This window comes from Orcinus orca, chromosome 19 (genome assembly GCF_937001465.1).
Source record: "Orcinus orca chromosome 19, mOrcOrc1.1, whole genome shotgun sequence".
In the NCBI taxonomy this organism is placed as follows: domain Eukaryota; kingdom Metazoa; phylum Chordata; class Mammalia; order Artiodactyla; family Delphinidae; genus Orcinus; species Orcinus orca.
This window is the reverse complement of record NC_064577.1, coordinates 18,859,570-18,882,171: the sequence shown is the minus strand read 5'-3', so window position 1 is coordinate 18,882,171 and position 22,602 is coordinate 18,859,570. Positions and strand designations below refer to the sequence as shown.

At 48.3% G+C, this 22,602-nt stretch overlaps 1 protein-coding gene and 1 pseudogene across 6 annotated transcripts in view; both read right to left on the bottom strand.

Moving 5' to 3' along the window:
- Positions 1-1,307: 1,307 nt before the first annotated feature.
- LOC117200276 (pre-rRNA-processing protein TSR2 homolog) lies at positions 1,308-1,658 on the bottom strand (annotated as a pseudogene).
- Positions 1,659-13,580: 11,922 nt separating this feature from the next.
- AKAP10 (A-kinase anchoring protein 10) overlaps positions 13,581-22,602 on the bottom strand; it is a 60,152-nt gene continuing 51,130 nt past the window's right edge. For 3 of the 6 annotated variants that reach the window (XM_033422790.2, XM_033422789.2, XM_049702435.1), the window contains one exon: positions 13,581-19,546. In XM_033422790.2, coding sequence (XP_033278681.1) covers positions 19,514-19,546 — 33 coding nt within the window. In that variant the 3' untranslated portion in view covers positions 13,581-19,513. Of the gene's footprint in view, positions 20,980-22,602 lie in introns of all 6 variants that reach the window. The other 3 variants (XM_033422792.2, XM_033422793.2, XM_004266806.4) reach the window with 1 other exon arrangement.

Here is a 22,602-nt window from a genome sequence, read left to right as displayed (position 1 = left end):
GAAGCGGCTGGGCGCGTGAGCCATGGCCGCTGAGCCTGCGCGTCTGGAGCCTGTGCTCTGCAGCGGGAGAGGCCACAACGGTGAGAGGCCCGCGTACCGCAAAAAAAAAAAAAAAAAAAAATTATATTTAAAGCCATAAAATAATTTCACTCTGAAGAATTTTTTTTTAACATCTTTACTGGAGTATAATTGCTTTACGATGCTGTGTCAGTTTCTGCTGTATAACAACGGGAATCAGCTATATGCACACATATATCCCCATCTCTCCTCCCTCTTGTGTCTCCCTCCCACTCTCCCTATCCCACCCCTCTAGGAGGTCACAAAGCACCGAGCTGATCTCCCTGTGCTATGCGGCTGCTTCCCACTAGCTACCTATTTTACATTTGGTAGTGTATATATGTCCATGTTACTCTCTCACTTCGTCCCAGCTTACCCTTCCCCCTCCCCTTGTCCTCAAGTCCGTTCCCTACGTCTGCGTCTTTATTCCTGTCCTGCCTCTGGGTTCACCAGACCCATTTTCACTCTGAAGAATTTTGAATAGGAATGTACTTTAGATATTATAGATATTGATTGACAGATAAAAATCAGACATCATCTTTTTAATCCAATTACTTCACTGTGACCACATTTGTTAAAACTGAGATCAATATTATGCGTGGTCTTTATGATTTCTTTGGATCCCTAGAACCTATATTTATTTCAGCAGACATAATATACTGGTGCACAAAGTATTATAAACCTATTACAGTACAGTACCATATAGCCGATTGTGTTAGTCAGGTACCTAGGCTAACTTTGTTGGACTTACGAACAAATTGGACTTAACAAACGTGCTCTCGGAACAGAACCCCTTCGAACGTAGGGGACCTACAGCGTCTCCCTTCTGTCTGCATGCTCATCTCACCGTTCCCAACCCAGCCCGAGTTTGGTTCCCTGGCGCTGAGAACTGGTCCTCTGCTGGTCCCCTCCCCTCACAATCCACCTGCCCACTGTCTCCAGCCAGGGTTAGCTCCCCTCCGGCCCCACCCACACCCCATGCCTCGCCCATCACACTGACTGCACCCAAGAGGGCTGCGCTGGGAAACCAGGCCTCATCACTCAGTAACTTAAGGCCCAAGGGGGTGATGTGAGTGGGGTCCCACCACCCCAAGACCAGGCCCTTCCTCCCCTGGAGGAGGCTGGACAGGGGATGGGGAAAGGGTTGCGGGGGTCGGTAACCAGTCCAGAGGGCCACAATCCTCCAGAAAACTCCTACAAAGGAGTCTCAGACAACCAGCAAACAAGGGCCCCAACCATTTCCAGCCCCCTCATTTTTCTCTCTGCACAATGAGCCGGCCATCCTCCATCATCTCCTCTTCCTTAATAGTCTGGGAGTGGGGACCCGAGGGTTCAGGCCAGGGGCAGACCCCACCTGTAGCTGTGACTCCATCTCCGCTGGGGGTCCACATCACCCTCACCCTGGTCAGTCTCTCTGGCGGGCCTACGCTCTGAGGCTCTGACCCTGCACTTCCTTTGGGAGATGGGGAGCCCACTTCCCTCCGAGCAGCCCCATCACCCTCTGGAGGTGGTGGGACTGGTCTGCAGAGGCTGGCTCGCCATCCTCCCCAGCCACACCACACTCCTTGGTCGTGAGCTCCCAAGGGAGTTTTCTGTCTCATCTAGCTCCAAGTCAGTTGCTGGGTCCACGACGTTGGTGGGTGAAGGTCCAAACAGTGAGCCTTTTATTCGCGGAGGTGCTCACTGTGGAAGAAGCACTCCTCCACTGCACACCCCCACCACGTGGCCTTCCCCTGGCCCTGCGGGCCTCCAAGGCATTCTCCACCCGGATCTGCAAGGCCCGCCAGGCTTCTAGCGCCGTGCAGTCACTAGTTCCCAGAGTGCTCACGAATTTTCCCCATCTGGCTGTAGGCCCCATAAACAAGTAACACAGTTGTCCCTCCGTATCCATGGCGGATTGGTTCCAGGACCCACCCGCAGATGCTCAAGTCATTACATAAAATGGGTAGTTCAGCGGGCACTCCGTATCCACAGATTTCGCATCCACGGATTCCGCGTTCTCGGATTCAACCAACTGTGCATTCGCGGATATAGAGGGTTGACTGTACTATACTTAAACTGCAAAACTGAACACTTGGAAGATCGTTTAGTGGGCCTTGCGGGTTATGTGGAGCTAGTAGAACAACATCTAAAATCATACATTAAATTTGATGGTCAGTGCTCAATAAAAATGGTTTCAATCATAAATATTTATGTGAAAATTTTAATGGATTTTGTACAGACAGTGCTCGGTGTTATGCTTCGGAGAAAGTCTAGCATTTCAGCCAAATAGCCAAATACAGAAACAAATTTGCAAATCAGTTAACTTGCTTTAAGTCTTCCCTTCATAGATTTTATATTTACTAGCACATGTCAAATAAACAGTAGGGAGAATGAAATAAAATATCTGAAAGCTGGGATTGAAATAATGGAACTTGGATGAAGACTTAAAACTTGATAGGCAGCCTGTTATCCTAGGATGACAAAGCAGTTTAAAAATTCTATCAATCCTGCTCTATAGAGTTTAATAAAAATTGTAAAATGGGAGTGGCTAGATAAATAATAAAAATGAAAAATTTTAGGAGTTTGGATTTAATAAATGATATTATACATTATCTATTATGTGTTATAATAGAAAAGGCAATATCTTTACAAGATATTGTTGAAGCTTGTAGATCATTTCACTGGTCCTCAAAGTGTGGTATCCTGAAATCTTCTGAGACACTTTCAGAGGTTCTGGTGAGTTCACAACTCTTTTCATAAAAACACAGAGATATGAATTGCCTTTTTTATTGTGTCAATATTGGCACTGATGATGCAGAATCATTTTCTCACTAAATCTGTTTTTGAAAATATAGCTATTTTTCATAATAATATGTTATTTATGTTCATTTATAATGGGCTTATTATTGTGTTTTTAAATAAACTAAGAATAAACATATTTTTAACATTTTAGTTTTAATTTTTAATACAGTAAACATGTCAGGGGGCTCGTCTCTTGAGACAAAAGTTTGAGAACTGCTGGATTAATTGAGCCAATGATAAAAAGTGACTGAACACATAAAACTAAGTAAGGGGGGCTTCCCTGGTGGTGCAGTCAGTGGTTAAGAATCTGAATGCCAATGCAGGGGGCACGGGTTCGAGCCCTGGTCCAGGAAGATCCCACATGCCATGGAGCAACTAAGCCCATGCACCACAGCTACTGAGCCTGCACTCTAGAGCCCGCAAGACACAACTACTGAAGCCCTCGTGCCTAGAGCCCGTGCTTCACAACAAGAGAAGCCACCGCAATGAGAAGCCCGTGCACCACAACAAAGAGTAGCCCCCACTTGCCGCAGCTAGAGAAAGCCCGCGTGCAGCAACAAAGACCCAACACAGCCAAAAATAAATAAATTAAATAAATAAATTTATTTAAAAAGAAAACTAAGTAAGGGAAACTCTGAAAAGTGAGTGGAAGAAAGAGAAATAAAGAGATATGGCATACTATCAGAAATAAAACAAAGTATCAATTCCAAGAGAGAATTTTAGATTGTTTAATTCTATGATAATGAACTTATTATCTAATGACAAAAGTGAAAATTAGAGTAAACTTTTAAATCTTTTCATTTACTAAATGGAAACTCATCCACATGATGTTTTAGCCTCATGGATTGAAGATGAACAAAAACTAACAAAATTATGCCAACTAATTAGACACACTAATGACTTATTTTATATATACTTGATGATAAAGATGTTGACTATATTTTAAAATCTCTGAGATTATTACAAGGATTAAGAAAGATTCAGAGCCAAGAACAGCATAGTTAATATCAAGAGACATTCACTACTTATTACGAATACTGAAATTATTCTGAAATTAAGAATGCTGAAACACCTTACGACTTCAAATTTCACGGAGAAGTCTCAAGAAGAGTTTACTGTAGTTCCCTACTGTTAAATCATGTTTCAGACCGAGCCCTCATCTAACTAGTGACAGCCACATCAGAGAAATAATCACCCAACGATTTCAAAATATTAAATTATTCAGGAATTATCAAAGTAATTAAATAAGTAATGCATGTTGCATCTTACATGCGTTGGTAAGAGGCTTTAATGTTACATGTTGTTTAGTTTACTTAGAGAATAAAAAAGAATGATTAAAATTATTTATTTGTATATTAACATACAGTATTGTTTGTATTAAATAGTATTAAATGTTCTTAACATCACTTTGAATACAAGAAAGATTTGGTCCCTGTCTTCAGCAGCCCCTCAAGGATGAAAATTGTTTCGATAATCAATTGCTCTCTTGAAAAACGTAGTGACTTCAAACAAGACCCCTTTTTTGTTTGCTTGTTTTTGTCAATTGTTGAGGCTTCTGTGGGTCAGGAGTTCCGGCGGGGCGCATCAGGAAAGGCTCAGGTGGGGCTGGAGGATCCGGCACAGTCCGACTGGAATGAATGTCTGGGGCCTCTCCCGGGTCATGGCTTGACCAGCTGGGGTGAGCTGGATTCACTTAGAGACCCTCTCGTGCCCCATCTAGTCACTGACCCCAAGAGAGTAATACTATCTCGGTTGTGGACTGAGTTCTGTCTGGTTTCTGTCTGACTTCCTTCCTGGGCATTACGGGCATGAGAGAAACATTCAGTTTGTTGTCTGCGGGCATCCGCTCCTTCTGGCTGCTACTCAAGGTCCTACGATGTGAAGAAACCTCGAGTTACCTCTCCGTTCTGCTCTTGATAAGCACCCAGGCCGTGTCTGGTGTATGTGGACTTTGGTGACCATGTGCATACGTTTCTGTTTGGTTCACACCCAGCAGTGGAGTCGCTGGGCCGCAGGGCACATCTCAGCACTGACTAAAGTGGACTCCAGGGTGGTTGGACCAGTCGCACTCACCAGCTGAGTATGCGTTTGTTGCTTTGCATTCTCACCAGTACCTGGTGGTGTCAGTCTTTTTATCCATTTGGTGAGTGTAATAGGACGGTCGTAACCTCCTCCTGGCAGGTCATAAGCTGCATTCTACAGCCCAGGGACATCCTCTGGGGCTGGTGTCACTGGAGGAGGACCAGTTGCCTCACCTCTGAAGCCACGAGGAGCAGCCCTCAGGAACCACAGCTTCCTGGCAACTGGTTGGACAGATGGTGATTTGAAAATCGGTGGAAGTTAATTTGGGGACGTGGGTAGTGGTTTTGTTCTCTGGGTTCCCTCAGAGGCTGCGGCAGCCCCAGACCCTGAGTCAGGAGACCTGGATCCTGATGCATTCCTGCTTTGTTTATTTTATATTTTATTTTATTCTATTCTGTTTTATTTTATTGACTGTGCCGTGGGGCATGCGGGATCTTAGTTCCCTGACCAGGGATCAAACCCATGCCCTCTGCATTGGGATTGTGGAGTCTTAACAACTGGACCCCCAGGGAGGTCCCTGTTTCTCATCGTTACCCACCACAAACCAGCTCCAGATGTGCCATGGACCAGTCATTTCCCAAGCCCACCCGCCCCTTCACACTGCTGTCCTAATCCTGCCTGGCATGACTCTGTTCTCTCTCAAAGGCCCAGCCCAGACGCCCCCTCCAGGAAGGCTCTCCGGGGTTCTCCAGTCCCTCCTGGATGTCTCCCATGTCTCCCATCAAGGCCTTTGCCTCTGCTGTTCCCTCGGCCGGGAGCCCTCTTCCGTCCGTGTGGCCCCTCACCTCCTTCTCGCCCGTGTTCCCCATTTGTGTTCCCCACTGGGACGTAGAGATTTATTGCTCTAGCCTCCAGGCCTAGAAAAGGGCCTGATACACAGTAAAGCCTCAATTTGTTGAATGAATACATCTTGTCTCTCGATTTACCTGTCCTGCGCCGGCTGGGGCTTCCACAAGCCGGGCGATCTGTTGAGAGCAGAACGAGATAGCACGAGAAGCAGCTCCTCGAATCTGGAGTCAGGTGAGGCTGCGGTGTTTCAGGTGAATCAGGAAAGTGAGTCGGGTGCACGTGAGGAAGGGTTCCCCGCGTGCAGGTCCAGCTACGGTGACTAAGCCAGGGCGGCTGGTGCAGGGAGTGGGCAGGGGATGACGGAGGCGGAGCCGGGAGAGTGGAGGGGGCACACAGCAGGTCTTCATTCAACAAGCCTTTGTTTAGCACCTGGATGGGAGAGAGGTTTGGGAGCTGTCGGGGAACACGCAGGAGGTAAAGCAGGGAGAGGGGCTGAGGCCAGACGGGATTTGGTACAGCTACACAGGCCACGACAGGGTGTTGGTGGGTATTAGGGAACCTCCCCTGATTTTCTTGTTTCTAATATTATCTTCAAACTTCCTTTTTTTAAAAAAATACATTTATTTATTTATTTTTGGCTGCGTTGGGTCATTGTTGCTGCGTGTGGGCTTTCTCTAGTTGCGGCAAGCAGGGGCTTCTCTTTGTTGTGGAGCACGGGCTCTAGGCGTGTGGGCTTCAATAGTTGTGGCATGAGGGCTCAGTAGTGGTGGTGCACAGGCTTCGTGGCTCCATGGCATGTGGGATCTTCCCAGACCAGGGCTCGAACCTGTGTCCCCTGCATTGGAAGGTGGATTCTTAACCACTGTGCCACCAGGGAAGGCCCCTCTAATATTACCTTTACTTGTAACAAAAGCTACGGCATATTAGTGTAGACAAACTTGAAAATACAAGGGACATCCAGTCTTGGCAGAGATACTCGTAGTCTCTTGCTCGATCTGTTTACAATTTTAGAGAGTGAGAGGGATATTGGTAGTGTGTCTATTTTAAACTATGTTGAAGTTCAGTTGTGTGTTCACGTATGTAGGTTTCAGGAAAGTATAAATGGTGCTATGCTATTGGGGCCCCCGCTTTCCTCCCCTCTTTCTTGTTTGCCTTTTATCTGCGTTCACCTCTCACTTCCTCTCCTCCCATGAGACCCATGTCAGCAACCTATTACAGATTTTCCCCATGCAATGACTGTCATATACAAATATATATAGACCGTTGCTTATAAACATGTATGTGGAAAACACCCTTCCTGTATGTCAGTTTGACAAACGTGGGATCATATGACCCACTTTCCTGAATTTTGCTTTTCTCAGGTATTGACTGATGGAATTCCTTTAAGTTAACTGGAGCAAAGCTGGTTAACCCTTTTTAATGGTTACATAACATTCCATGGTGTGGATGCACCAGCATATATTCACTCATTCTCTGTTGTTGGACATTCACTGCTCCCTGGTGTGTGTGTGTGTGTGTGTGTGTGTGTGTGTGTGTGTGTGTGTGTGTGTGTGTGTGTGTGTGTGTGTGTGTGTGTGTGTGTGTGTGTGTGTGTGTGTGTGTGTGTGTGTGTGTGTGTGTGTGTGTGTGTGTGTGTTGGCCACTATGAACACTGCTATATTACATTAATCCTTTATGTATTGGTGCTTTTATTTCTTGGAAGAGATTCCCAGGAGTGGCATTGCTTGGTCTAAGTATATGGATTTTTAAATGTAATGGATTTTTCCAGATTGCTTTCCTAAAGTGCTGCCACAGTTCCATTTCTACCTCTTTAATTTTCCCAGTCTATGGGCAATAAAATGATGTTTTATTCTTCTTTAATATGTTTTCCCCTGGAAACTAAGGGGGACATATCTGTAGGCCATTGGATTTGCTCTTTGGTGATTTGTCTCTTTTAATGGAATGTGTCAGAGTTCTTTATGGAATTATATAATACACACACTTTTGTCATTTGCCTTGAGACTATTGTTTTTCCAAATCCATAATTTACCCTTTGCTTTGTTTACAGTATCCCTCATTTCACATTTTTAATTTGCAAACATGTATTTCTTTTCCCCCCTCCCCCATCTTTGGGTTTCCTGTGCTAGTTGGGAAGTTCTTATTTTTTTTTTTTCATTTAATTTTTTAAATCCATCTGAAAGTTAGCTTTTCCTAAGGTATAAAAATAAAACTCTACTTTTAAAAATTGCTCTTTTGGGCTTCCCTGGTGGCGCAGAGGTTGAGAGTCCGTCTGCCGATGCAGGGGACGCAGGTTCGTGCCCCGGTCCGGGAAGATCCCACATTGCCGCGGAGGGGCCCGTGAGCCACGGCCGCTGAGCCTGCGCATCCGGAGCCTGTGCTCCACAACAGGAGAGGCCACAACAGTGAGAGGCCCGCGTACCGAAAAAAAAAAAAAAAAAATTTGCTCTTTCATTTTCCCGGGATAATGGATTAAGTGAAGCACCTCTGTTTTGCGACGTCTCTGGCATTCCTTTTATTTCCGTCTGCTACGTTGGGCCCAGGGACTTCTGTGATGGAAGCAGGCATAGTAGACGTTTTACTGGAGGACTGGCCCTGAGAGTTGGAGTTCAAAGTCAGCACAGTGGCTCACGGCAGAGTTCATGCAAGATGTAGAGAAAAAATGTGACTCCGGGTCAGTGACGCAGTAAAGTCGAGCATCTCTTAAGAAGGCCTGTGCCAGTCTGTGGGGACACACAGAAGTGGAGGTGACGGTCTGAGACAGTACCACCAAGCCAGGAACCAGGGAGGTGGCCGAGACTGACCCCAAGACTGTGCAGGATCTCACCTCAGTGGTGCAGACGCTCCTGCAACAGATGCAAGGTAAATGGCAGACCGAGTCCAACCAGATCATTGGAAGAATTGAGGACATGAGCAGTCGCATGGATGACCCGGAGAAAAACATCGCAGCCCTCGTGATACAAGCTGGGGGGGAAGAGCTGGATGGTGAAGACAAGACCCTGCTGCACAGAAGAGCCGCGTGGTGCTCATTTACGCTGGAATCTGGAGCACACTTTCCACAAGCCAAGAGAAGCCAGATGGCTTTTTGCAGCAACTACTATGCGTGGACATGTTTTATATTCTAAAGCGTGCATTTGTCTCAGCACATGTTATATAGTTAGTTTATAGAGTGATTTCCCTCCCCTGCCCCCCCATGTTTCCTGAACATGGTAACTTCACATCTTGGACCTTGGTCAGTTGTGCTGTTAAACACGAAAACTTTGGCAGTTCCTGAAAACGAAAGAAAGAGAAAGAGAGAGAGGAAGGAAGGAAGGAAGGAAGGAAGGGAGGGAGGGAGGGAGGGAGGGAGGGAGGGAGAGAGAGAGGTGGGGGGAGAGAAAGAAAGAAAGAAAGAAAGAAAGAAAGAAAGAAAAAGAAAGAAAAAAGAGAAAGGAAGGAAGGAAGGAAGGAAGAAAAGAAAGCCTATGCCAACCAAAGAGGGGCTGGGAACCTAGGAAGAGTAAAAAAGTGGAGTCAAGGAGACAGAGGGTTAGGATTTTCAGTTGCCTCGATGGGTGAGGGCCTCCAACACTGTTACCCAAGGTCAGAGAGTAACCCTGGCTTTGGTCCAGCTCACTCAGTACCACTGGGGCTTTGGCTCTCTGGTGGCTTTGCAGGATCTCCTGATACAAGCATTCTCATCCACTGTACACTTCACTTCTTCATTCATCCAACAAGTGTTTATGAGAAGACGACATGGAAAAAGTGCCTACCCTTGAGGAGCTTATTCTGTAGCGGGGGAAACAGACCATAAATAGGATAAACAAAATAGCTAGGAGGTTAGCTAGTGACAGGGACCAAGGAGGGAACTAAATCTGGGAGGGAGGGAGGAAGTATGGGGGGAGGGGCCCAATTTAAGAAAAGGTGACCCGGAATGACTTCACTGAGGTGACATCGAAGCCAAGACCTGAAGGAAGTGAGGCTGTGATCCATGTAGAGTGGAGGAATTCCAGGTACAAAAGCCCTGAGGGAGGGGTGTGCCTGTATCCCAGCATGGCTGCGGCTGAGTGGACCCGGGACAGTGATTGGAGATGATGTCACAGGGAAAACTGGCCGGAGGCTGTAGGGTCCCACAGGTTCCTGGGGCAGATGAGAAGTCTTTGTAAAGTTTTTAAGGAAAGAACAACATCATAGCAGCAAAACTGAGCAGATAGTTGTTCCCACCCCTAGAAGAAACGATGATTGTATGATGCAACCGCGGTGTTAGCCAACTAGCCAGCGCTACGGTGGCAATCATGTTGCAATATAAGTGCATCAAATCACCGTGTCATGCCCCTTGAACTTACACAATGCTAAACGTCAACTCTATCTCAGTTAAAGAATTGGGCAGAAAGCAGAGATTCCCCACATACCCCTGCCCCTATGCACGCACAGCTTCCCCTAGCATCAACACCCCACCACAGGGTACATCTGTTACCACTGATGAAGCTGTGTGGACACGTCATCACCACCCAGAGCCCAGAGTTGACATGAGGCTCACCCCTGCTGTGGTGCATTCTGTGGGGTTGGAAAAACATCAGAGTTGAGAGAAGTTTCCCTCTCTTCCTACTTTGCTGAGCGTTTTTTTTTTTTTTAAATTGAAGTCTAGTTGATGTACAATATTATATAAGTTACAGGTGTACGATACGGTGATTCACAATTTTTAAATGTTATTCTCCATTTATAGTTATTGTAAAATATTGGCTATATTCTGTGTGCTGTACAATATGTCCTCGTAGCTTATTTTGCTGAGTTTTTATCGTGAAGGCATGTTGGATTGTGTCAAATGCTCTTTTTGGTTTACTTTTTTTTTTTAATTAATTAATTAAATTTTGGCTGCGTTGAGTCTTCGTTGCTGTGCGCGGTCTTTCTCTAGTTGCGGCGAGCAGGGGCTATTCCTCATTGTGGTGCGCGGGCTTCTCATTGCGGTTGCCTCTCTTGTTGCAGAGCACAGGCTCTAGGTGTGCGGGCTTCAGTAGTTGTGGCACGCGGGCTCAGTAGTTGTGGCTCGCGGGCTCAGGAGTTGTGGGACACTGGCTTAGTTGCTCCACAGCATGTGGGATCTTCCCGGACCAGGGCTTGAACCTGTGTCCCCTGCATTGGCAGGCGGATTCTTAACCACTATGCCACCAGGGAAGTCCTTGGTTTACTTTTTGACAGTTGAACTTTTCCTCAGAAATCAGTTAAGAGGGCTTCTGACCTGTATTTGTGTGTTACAGCCTGTGGGAGCTTGATTAACGTGAACTGTCCCTGAATCTGACACCCTGGCCCTCGGGGCTCATGAGATCAGGTGTGGTGAGTCCCCTGGGGGATGACAGCAGGGCCGCTTGCTCCCCCATCCACTTCCTACCAACACCTCCCATGCTGGGCTGACCTCGCCTGTGTCTTGGGCTTTGCATCTAGTTCCGCTGACCTCTGCTTTTCTGCTCCGAGACCCCGTGCACAGTCTTGGTCCTTGTTGCCTGTGGTTCTGCTTCTTGCTTCCTTTGAGAGAGGCTCCCAGCCTCCTCGAGCTTCCTTCCCGAGAGGCTGGCCCGCCAGCTGTGCCGCTGACCTCAGACGGGGGCTCCCAGAGGCAGAGGAGGTGGCCTGGCGCCCTGCGCTCGGGACAGAACGCTCACTTCCTCCTGTGCTGGCTGAAGACCTCGGATCAGCAGTTCTCCCCACACCTGGTGATTACAGCACGACTCTAAACAAAGCCTCTCGCCTCTAAGGAGGAGCCCCTGCACACAAGCCCAGGGCCTGCACGCAAAGCCGCTGATTTGTACCCTGAGGGCAGCCTTAGTTGGGAGATGATTAGGGCGGGTCTGTCTTTGTAATTAAACCAAAGAAAACTAGCTCTCCAGCCTCTTCATCATACATCATCCAGACCTTCCGACTGCACTACCAAATGTCTCCCGTGCCAGCGAACCCTCTCTGCCACCACCTGTTTCTGAAGAATCATGATCTCCATTTCTACAGAAGGCACAGAGGCCCAGAGAGGTGAGGGAAAGGCCGAAGACCCCCAGCAAGGATAGAGCACCATGTGGAATCAAACCTACCTTCATTCAAACAAGCACAGTGCAAATAAGGTCTGGCCTCCTGGGTGTGGCTTCTTCCACCGGCCTGAGGTCGGACCAGCGGGGCAGTTCTCAAGTTTTCTCATCTCGGAATCCTTCATACCCTATGGGTGGGTCTCACACATTGAACCAATCTTTCACCTACTTGTTGTTTTGTGCATCATGTGTCGGTCATTTGGAAAATACTGGTTCATTGGGTTACGCTGCTTTTCCAAATATGACACATTTCATCATACAATATTTTAATAAATCACACATATATTAGACCTCATCAGAAACGTCTTTCAGGAAGGGAAGCTATCAAGGCCTCCGTGGTGAATATCAGTTTTCCAAAATTCTAGTTTTTGCTTGAAAACTCAAATTTCATCCCGGGCAATAATATAATAAATACCAGCAGTGTTTTCTTCTCAAAGTGATAGGCTCGCTTCCTTCATTTTCACGAAAATGTCTTCGCAAAACCCAAGCCTGAATAACCGGCTTGTCGAGTGTGCTCTCATGGGGGTCCACGGTGGGTGGCCAGAGCTTCCCGGGAGACACCCATCACCCCTCGCTGTGCAGAAGGGCTTCCTGTGTCCTTCCCATGTTGTCCCACGTAACATTAAAAACAGGCACTTGAGGGTTGAGATTTAATAAAATTAATAATGTTACTGCTTCATCAAGACACTCTTATGGGAAACTGGCTCCCTTTATTTAAGTGCCAAGTGCCTGGTGGGGAAGAGTACAGTGACCACTGGCACAGTGTGTCCAGATTCCTGCTAGGGGGTCACCATCGCTTTTGCATCATCAATGCAAATATTCACATAGTGAAAAAGACAATTCACATCTTAGTGTTGCTAAGAAAATAGTTTTGACCTTGCAGACCTTCTGAAAGGGTCTCAGGACACTTGGGCAACCTGTGAGCTGCTGGACCTGGGTTGAGATATCTACCTCAACGTCAGCCTCTTGCCGCCAGCAGGTAGGGACCCCTTCAGCCCCTAAGGCATGGGGGGCCTTGGTTGCGATTCTGGGCAGATGAGCCCAGAAAGACCACGAGCTGGGCCTGGTCCATTTAAAGCAAACTTTCTCTTTTCTTCTCCAGCATCTCCTGGGCAACGCTCCCTGGTTGGGACCCTTCCCTGGGAAAAGCTCGCGCACATCGGGTGGGGCAGACAGGGCCAGGACCCAGCCGCGATAAGGCCGAGTTGGATGCTGTGTGAGGATGTGCTTGGGGGACTCAGGGGGACCGGACATCAGGGAGGGTCTTGGAGGAGGGGGAGGAGTGAGTCTTCGAAGGGGAAGGGCTTCCTGAGGCAGAGTGTAGGGGGGAAGTCTGCAGAACCCCACAGGGGAAGAGTGTGGGGAGGCGGAGCTAAGGGTCTAGGGTTCCAAGGTCTTGGAGGCTGGGTCAGCCAGGGCGTTCAGTGCTAAATAAGGAATTTGGATTTTATTCAGCAGACCACAGGGAGGTAATGAATGATATAAGTGATTCTATATTTAAGGCAAGCCCCAATTTTCCTAAAGAAAAAATTAAAAAAAAAATAGGGTATCGTGCTTCCCTGGTGGCGCAGTGGTTGGGAGTCCGCCTGCCAATGCAGGGGACACGGGTTCGTGGTGCCCCGGTCCGGGAAGATCCCACATGCCGCGGAGTGGCTGGGCCCGTGAGCCATGGCCGCTGAGCCTGCGCATCCGGAGCCTGTGCTCCGCAACGGGAGAGGCCACAACAGTGAGAGGCCTGCGTACCGCAAAAAAAAAAAAAAAAAGTAAGGTATCAATCTGAGTTTAAAGTTTTTGGAATGTTGACAAAATAGTCAGATGTCTAGTTATAATATCTAATTTATTTATACATGCATATTTAAAATAACATTATATACAAGAATACATCAGTACAAAATATTGCTTTTTTTCCCCATCTCACATTTCAAGTAACAATGTTATTCACACTATATGTGCATCTGGGACACCAAAGTCTTCATCACGATAGAGCTACGGTTTCTCGAAGCGTTTCTCCTTGTATCTAAGTTGTTTACGATGCATGAGACACGTGTCCCACACTGGTACTGGGAAGACTAACCCAAGTCCCACATCAGCACGGTCCTCCCCAGCCCCCGCTTGTCATCCTTACAACAAAACTACTCACTTATTGCTTTTGAACTTGCTCTCTGACACTGGTTTACAAAGCCCAACTCTAGTAACAGTGAGGGGAAAACCCCTGGGATCACTCGCAAGCTTCTTCTCACTCCTCTTTCAACCCATTCCAATAGGAGGCATCTGTAACCCTGCAAAACTTGCATGGCTGGAGGTTGCCAGGGGCTGAAATGTGAGGGGAAACCAGAGGTAGAGCAGTTGCAGGAGATGACAGTCTGGCCATGGGTGTGACTGGAGAGCCCCAGGCGGGGTCGCCATCATGGACAGTGCAGTTTGCTGGGGTAGGGGTGAGAAAGGGATGAAAGCTCCGAAGAAAAAGCCAGAGTGGGCCGGGGCAGGACCCCGCAGGGGCTTCCTGGGACGACCCACCCCCGTGTCCCCCACCTCTTGTCTGATGAAAAGCTTTAGCCTCCTAGGCCTTCCCCGAGGTCCAAAGAGCAGATTTAATCAGAGAAGTGAGAAAATGCAAAACCAAAGGGAAACAGTCAAACAGAACAAAATAAGAATAGTTTAGCCACAGAACAAAGCCAAAAGACCTTTAGTTCCTCAAGGGCTATAGATAACATCCTGAGCCGTATCCTTGAGCCGTTTTGCAGATACTGAAACCCCCACCAGGTGGAAGAAGTTAGCTGCCTGCTGACCACCAGCACGCAGACCCCAGACAGGTTGGAACCAGAAGGCTGATGACTGGGATTCTTGAGCCACCACCCTGTTACCACACCTCCAGCCAATCAGAGAATTGTGCACAAGCTTATCACACACCCCTTGACCTTTTCCCTCACCCTGTCTTTAAAACCCTTCCCTGAAAGCCCTGTGTCTTTAGAGCAAGAGCTGCCAGTTCTTTGCTTGGGGTTCTACAATAAATGCTGCACTTTCCTTCACCCTGTGTCAGTGGCTTGGCCATGCTGTGCGCGGGCGAGTGGACCCGAGCTGGGTAAGAAGATAAGAGGACAGCCTCCTCAGGCAGTAACGGAGGATGTGGAGTGCAGACATGGCAGGGCTGGGCCAGCAGTGGGCAGTCATGGGCGATGCTGATGTGGAGTCCTGGTCCATTTGGGGGAGGGGAGGGGAGGGGAGGGGAGGGGAGGGGAGGGGAGGGGAGGGGAGGGGAGGGGAGGGTACAGTCTTGAGGGAACAAACAGTGGGCATGTTCCAGGGCAAGACTGCAATCAGGAGTCCACGAACCTCGGGTCCACCTAGGCTGCCCCCAGCAGGTCACTCACCCCAGCAATGCGTCAGGGTTTGTTTCCTAGGCAGCAAGGAGGGTGGGCAGTGTCTGCTCTGGGGACACGCCCACAGCTGGCCCCCAGGAAGCGTGTGCTGAAGGGAGAAGACAGAGGAAGGGGAACAAGGCACCCGAGCCCTGCGGGAGGGACCTGAAAAGAGGCAGCAATGGAGAGGGGGCAGGAGAGGCCTGGTCAGGGCCTCAGGGGCAGGTGGCATCGAGGACCTGGGGGACAAGCTGGAAGGAAGTGGATCAGGCAGGATTTGTGCAAAAGCTTCCACCGGGACCCTGGTGTGACCCACCAGCCCGGACTCAGCCCTGAAGGGAGGACACGTGCACTGTCCCCAGCAAATGCACTGGGGGCTGAGGCTGGTCTGGGCCTCTTCCAAGCCGCACCCCCAGGGGAGACACCTGCCTGGACGGCCTCAGACCTGCCCAGGCAATGAGACAGCGGGTTGGCGTCTGGGTCCCCTCGGCTTTGACAAATACCTGAATACTGATAAAGGATTTATGTGCCTGAGTGAATGAGTAATAGATCTCAAATTACACTTCTGTGGTCCAATAAAAGGGAATGAAAACATGTGTTTCCCAATTTACAGGAGAGGTTCTAAGGCCGTGATTCTCAAAAGTGTGGTCTCGTGAGCAGCAGCAGCTGGGAATTTGCTAAAATCCACATTCTCAGGCTCCACCCTAGACCTACCAACTCAGAAACTGTGGGCAGGGGGGAGGGGTGGAGGCCCAGCAATCCATCTTAACATGTTCTGCAGGGGATCCTGATGCACACGCAAGTGTTAAGAACCGCTGCTTTGAGCTAATGGAATGTTTTTAATGGCTGCCTGGACTTGATTCCCCTGGAGAATTCCTTTGCCTCCAGAGCCTCAGTCTCCTCCTTTACAACGAGGGAAAAGTACACACTTAGAAGACTGTCACACGGGTTACCTGAGAGAGGCCGGCACACGGCAAGTACACAAGTGCTGGTTATTCTCGTGAAAGGAGAACTCGGGAGGGGCTGATCACCTCTTGGCATCAGCTCAGTAGGGAGCTGGGTTTTCCAAGCTTGGGGTTTTTATATCACCTGCGTGTAATAACTCTACATTGGTCCCCTTGTTTCTAGCTTCTAAGGCTCCACATTTCCCGGAGCTCTACAGAGAGCCCCACGGGGCTGTGGCTGCTCCTAGGCCCACCCGAATCAGAGAGCAGCCTGAAGGGCCCGGGGTCAAGGTGCCCACCCCTCGCTGTCAGCCAGGTGACGGCGAGGAAATGGAGCCGCACAGCCACCGGCCCTCTGGGGGCACGTGGAAGGGCGCGGGCAAGAGGTCACTAAACCTGGTGACCTCTGCCAGGAAGGGCTTTGGGAGGGTGTTAAATCACTGGCTCAAATGGCTGTCTTGGGGCTTCCCTGGTGGCGCAGTGGTTGAGGGTCCGCCTGCCGATGCAGGGGACACAGGTTCGTGCCCCGGTCCGGGAAGATCCCACATGCCACGGAGCGGCTGGGCCCGTGAGCCATGGGTGCTGAGCCTGCGAGTCCGGAGCCTGTGCTCCGCAACGGGAGAGGCCACAGCAGTGAGAGGCCCGCGTACCGCAAAAAAAAAAATTAAAAAAATAAAAACAAAAAACAAAGGGCTGTCTTGAGTGAAAAATACCAGCACCCACTTCAGATGAAGCTCCAACCTCTACCTCCTCGGTAGAATGGAAGCTCCAGGGGGCCCAGAGGTTTTTACCCCTTCCTGCGTCCCTGCACCATCAACACTTTGTAGGTGAACATCTGCTAACCCGGCAGCTCTCTCATTAGAAAGAACAAAGGGCCCTTTGCCAAGACGGGGAGCTCTGCTTGGTCTGGAGGCCCAGCTCGAGCCGTTCCATGAGGTGCCCGCAGGTGGGGTTCTTACCGGGATGGAGGTGGAGGCCGGCTTGGGATCATTTCGGGCTAAGCCTGGCGGCTACTCAAGATCGGGGAGTCAGGCGTCCGAGGAAACGCCACTGTCACAACCCTCACTTGCTCCTTGGCAAATGGCAGCTGTCTTTGGCTGAATGGAAGCCACTCCATCCGGGCACCTGCCTGCCCACCGCCGACAGGGTCCAGCCACCCCTGCCTGGGCTCACGAGTGCTCCCTCGGGGGCAGCTGAGGAGCAGCCCCGTGGGTGCCCCATCGTGCCCGGGCAGTGCGCCAGCCAGAGCAGGCAGCGTGGAGGGACCAGACGAGGAAACACCCGTTGGCATGAACCACGAAGCGGGAAGAGCTCCAACTCCGACTGACAGGCAGCAGACGGGCTTTCCTCCGTGGTCACGAACGCCCTCCAGGCTTTTGCTGGCCCTTTCCACCCACCCCCCGAGTCCGCGTAGGACCCCACTTCCTACTCTTGAGCCCAAGCAGAGGCCTCCGTGGCGTCCCAGGGCTCATCTGCAGAGGGCCCCACACAGCAGCTGTCCTGGTGGGTCTTTGAAGCTGTAACCTTGAACGTCCTGCTGGAACTTACTCCTACTTCCGGCCCCAGCCAAAGGCCAGACACCTTGCCTAGTACGTAGAAATGGTCAGCACTTACAAAGTTTGTGATAATCATTGCCCTCCCTCATTTGAAGTTTTTATCACTCATTAACAGAAATGCCCTTCTATTTCTGGGTTTTATTGTAGGTGCTGAAAGTGGGAATGGTGTTTATCCTTCAGAAGGAAGTTGGGAAGCGTGCAAAGGCCCTGGTCCAGAAGGTGACCATCCGACAAAAGGCCAAAGACCTGCCCTTTTCCCAGGCCTGAGTAACTCCCCCCTGGAAAAATGAGGGAGTGTCTTTTAGTTCCGTGAGTTTAGGATTCCATTTTGAGAGAATATACAAAATGACCAAGGAAGGTTTACTGAAGAAAAATTCTCCAGAATTCACCAGTATTTTGCAAACATGCTGAGCACATGCGATCATTAGTGATTACATCAATCTGGTAGTACTGTAGTCAAGGTCCTTTTGGTTGTGCAAAGGAAAGACTCCCTTGAGACTGACTTTTAAAAAGCCAAAGTGCATCCTAAGGATACCCGAGGAATTGATGGAGTCCACGGCAAGGATGCAGGACTAGAGCCAGAAACCTTCACCACCTCCAGGCTACAAGGCAGCTGCTCTCACCCACTTGCTCTCGTGTCTGTCATTTCTGCTTGTACAGATCTCTGCTCGTCCACGTGGCACCAGCTCAGGGGTCCTGACTTGCAAGTGCCCCATACGTGCTATCACCCCAGACAGGGACTGGGATGTCTCCTGCCCTTTGCAAAATTCTTTGGATAAAGAATGTTCCTGGGCCTGTCTGGATCGGGAGAAGATCAACCCTGGTCTGATCAACTGGTGTGCGGGGGAGGGGAGGGACGAGGTCCTTGTGTACAAAAGGCCCCACAGCACGGTAAGGAGAGAGGCGCCCGCCGCTTCAGCAGTGCTTAGCTATCGGTACTTAAAACAAAGACGTCTGTACTTTTCTATTCAGAGCGACCTTCCCCTCCAAATGCTTACTGAACTAGCCAAAGCTTCAGAAACGTAAATGACCGGCATTTTACAAACTTGTACTGAAGCTGAAACCCAAGCAGAAAAGGTTACAAAAAGTTGCTCCCTGTTTTACTGCCCTTCACTGGGCTAGGTTGGTACTTGTTTTTTTAATTTTCATCACATCTTACATGAGTGATGAAGACACGCCCAGTTACAAAAGGTACCCCCCTTTTCACTGACATTTTTTTTTTTTAACAATATGCATTGATGTCAACATCGTGATAAAGCCGGATGTTCAGCTGATTCACTGCACCTATAAAAACCCTGCCAGGGAATCCTATTTTGTGGGCACACCACACAGAGCCTGGCACTCGAGGTCAGATGATTCCAATCCTAATCTGAAAATAAGCGCAAGGAGCTCCGTGAGAGCATATGTCTCGTCTGGCTACCAGTTTCAGGCCACACTTTGCTTCTGTGTCCTACAGTGGGCGGGGCAGAAAAAGTAACCCAGTCTCAAACTTGCTATTCTTTTCCTTTTAAGAACCTTACAACTACCGACATCTCTAGCTCCGAAGCACACAACGCACACAAAGACATGACTGGACAGTATCTTAACTGAAAGCACTAGTTTAAATAGCCTAGAGTCTTACGGAAAATGTTATTTCAAACCATGCAGAGGCAGCAAGAGTCACCCAAAACCACAGTTTATTCTATGACCTTTATATTGCTTTTCTATTATTTAAAGGTTGAAGCAAAGTGAAGTGGATGGAAATATTCTGTTAAAAGAACAAAGTGAGTCAATCACAGCATATGCATCTAATAACACCTCAGGTCTATGCCATACGCTCCAAACACAAGGCTGAGTCCAGGAGTGGCTCATGTTCTGGGTTCTTGTAAAGCAAATGGAAATATTGGGAAGAATCAACACATCCCAACAGAGGAGCCATAAATGCCCTGAAAGCAGAAAGTTGACACAATTTTAAATATAATTCATATATATATATTTTAAAATCAAACACAATTAAATAGAATATGGTTTAAGTACATGAATACTTCACTTTAGAAGAATAACAGAGGTGGTACATAGTACCAAAAACTCATACACAGCCTTTCTGCTTCTTCTGTTGATGAAACAGTGCATGTCTATACAACCAAATATTGCAGTGGAATAAATTCTCTGTTCATTCAAGACTTTCTCAAGGACAGAGGTGATAATTATATATTCATATGTGTATATATGTATTTTTTGCAAAGTCTGAGCAAAAGCAGTAACACCTAAGAGAACGTTCTTTCCCTCCAACAGTCCGTGTGGTGAGGCAGCACTGGCACCGCCTGCATGGAGTGTGCTGGCCGACAGGGCGGCCCCGCCCATGGCAGCGAGGTCCAGACCCTGAAGCTGACCAAGTGGAAGTGCAGGGAGGGGCCTCTCGTTACCCCACAGACAGAAGAAAAAGGCCACAACCTGCACATTTCCCAGCGCAGAGCAAAGAAGAGGAGAGAGTCAGAACTGAGTGCCTCTCTGTCTCCACACCTGCCCGCCCACCTTCTTTAAAAACTCTACAATCTGGGAATAAACATTTTGTTCAAGGAACCACAGGGGAAAACTGGAGTGATGGCTGTTGCACATCCCTTTCCACAAGTACTCTGAGGGGAGGTGACGTCACCGGAGCCCAGAATCTCGGAGGAGCAAGTCCTACCACTTGCAGTGCAGAGGCTCGCCCTTCCGGCAGCGGGGGAGCTGGTTTTAAGAGTACTGCGTCTCAGGAGCAATTAAAACGTGAAAACCATACACTGTCACCAAAGGGGAGGACAACGTCACCAAGACTTGACTCACGGCCCGTGAGCTTCCTCCCAAACTGACGCCTCTGTGCAGACCCCGCTCCCCGGAAGAAAAGCCACCTGCTGGCGCCGCACTGCCTGGCTCCTGAGGGGCCGACTCACCTGCCTGTTCAGGAGACCAAGCGAGGCCCCTCTGGTACCCGCTGTCTGATGCTGTTGGGGTGGGTCACCGCCAAGGGAGGTGCATCAAATACCGGCTCTACGCCTCTGCGTCTCCCATGGCGTGTGGCCCCTGCCTATCCCAGTGGAGTAACACTCTTCCACACATGGGTTATTGCCATTGGAAAACTAGTAATTCTCTAGTAATGTAAACAACACCACTCTGTCTCTACAACCTTCACTGTGTGATCAACATGTGCAGATGTGTCTACGCGACACTCTGCCGACGGTGGAAGTCTAGGATTGTCTGCCATTCTTTCTTGGGAACAACAGTGAGAAGAAATACAGTGCTCTGTTTTCACTGGCTGTGGGGAAGAATCCAACCAAAGGAAAAAAGTTCTCCTATTTTCCAAAAGCAGATTTCCTTTATCTCAGGTCTTGAGTCATAGCTGATGAAAGAAAGGAAAAGAAAAAGGTAAGGTACATTTCTACAACCAGTGACACATTACCATCACAGATTAAGGAAGAAGGGCACCAACACTTACACTTGGTGAGCGCCTACTACATACCAGCGCTCATGACAGCCAGGACCCGACTACAATCACGGGAGGTAGAATGCCCTAATTATCTTCATTTACAGCTGAGTGAATGGAAGCCTAAGGAGGCCAAGCAACCCACCTGAAGGTTATATAACGAGGACTGGCACCCAGACTTGCTTTTATCTTTCCGTTTTGGCAACAGATATTAGAACGAAACATCTACTTTTTGACAGATAATTCTGCTTCTAGGAATTAACTCTAAAGCATACTCATAAGAGAGGGCAAAGACTTACATACACATTCATCAAAGTATTGTTTGTAACAGGGAACGATCCCAAACGACCTAAGTGACCATCCACAGGGGATTCATTAGATGAAGACAGAGCCATAATATGGAATGCGCCAAAGCCTTTAGAAAGAAAACAGAGAGCTTTGATCTTCGGGCCTCCTAAGACCAAGCTTCTGAGGCTGAGTCCTCTTTTTCACTGCACTGGGGAGGAAACAAACATCACAGAAGACATGGTCCCTGCTATTTGTGAGATGGGACATAAACACATGAAACAATTCAGTAATGCTGTGAGGTCATTTACATTAAACGTCCAAGTGCTTTCTATAGACAAATGTAGAGTAGGTGATTCAAAGCAGAGAGGTATCCACAGGGGTTAAAGAGGGGTCGGGTACTCCTTTGTGGGTGCAGGACTTCTCACATTCACACATTCATGGAATGAGAATTACAGGGGATCTTATGAGATTTTCTTGTCCAACTTCTCTGATCTACTGATAAGGAAATGAAGGGACCGGAGAAAATTAACTTGCAAAAGGTCACACATACTAAAAATGGACTGAACGAGGTCTGCCGGCCTACTGCTTTTTCCATACCAATACACTGCTGATTCCTAAAGGACAGGCAGGACAATCATCTTGGCCAGCCAAAGAGAAGGTCTAGCAAGGTTAAACGCAAAATATATCTGTGTATCTTAGAAATGAAAAGCATATGGTAATAAAATCTGAACACACAACTCCAATGAAAAGCCTTAAGTTTAAACATCTGCTTTCCAAAATGGTTTCTAAAGAACATTTTCATATTGTCAAACATTTGATCATCAACATGACAATGGGGAAGCACAAAAATAACTACCTTGCACTTCTTTATACACCTTTACCATGTTATTTGCTATTCTGGGTTTGACTGAGCCAGTGAATATAGGCAAAAATTATCACCCTTACATAGAAAAGAGGATGGAGTCTGCAAAAGTAAACAGAGTTTTGGTATGAATCAGCTCAGTGAAAAGTTCAAAATTAAACCAAGCTCTGGTAGTAACAGAGTAAAAAGTTGGCTACAAAGATAGCAAGGAAAGGTGATGCTGGACCCAAATCTAAGTTCACGCCTCCATCTGAACACAGGTAACTAACATAGTGTTCCTAACTCCTGATAAAGTAGACAGAAGAGTTTAACACCTTCACAAAGAGTCTGAGCAGAGGTTCTCCTATCACATGAAGTCTTTGTGAGTCAACTCAAGTTACAGAAAGCAA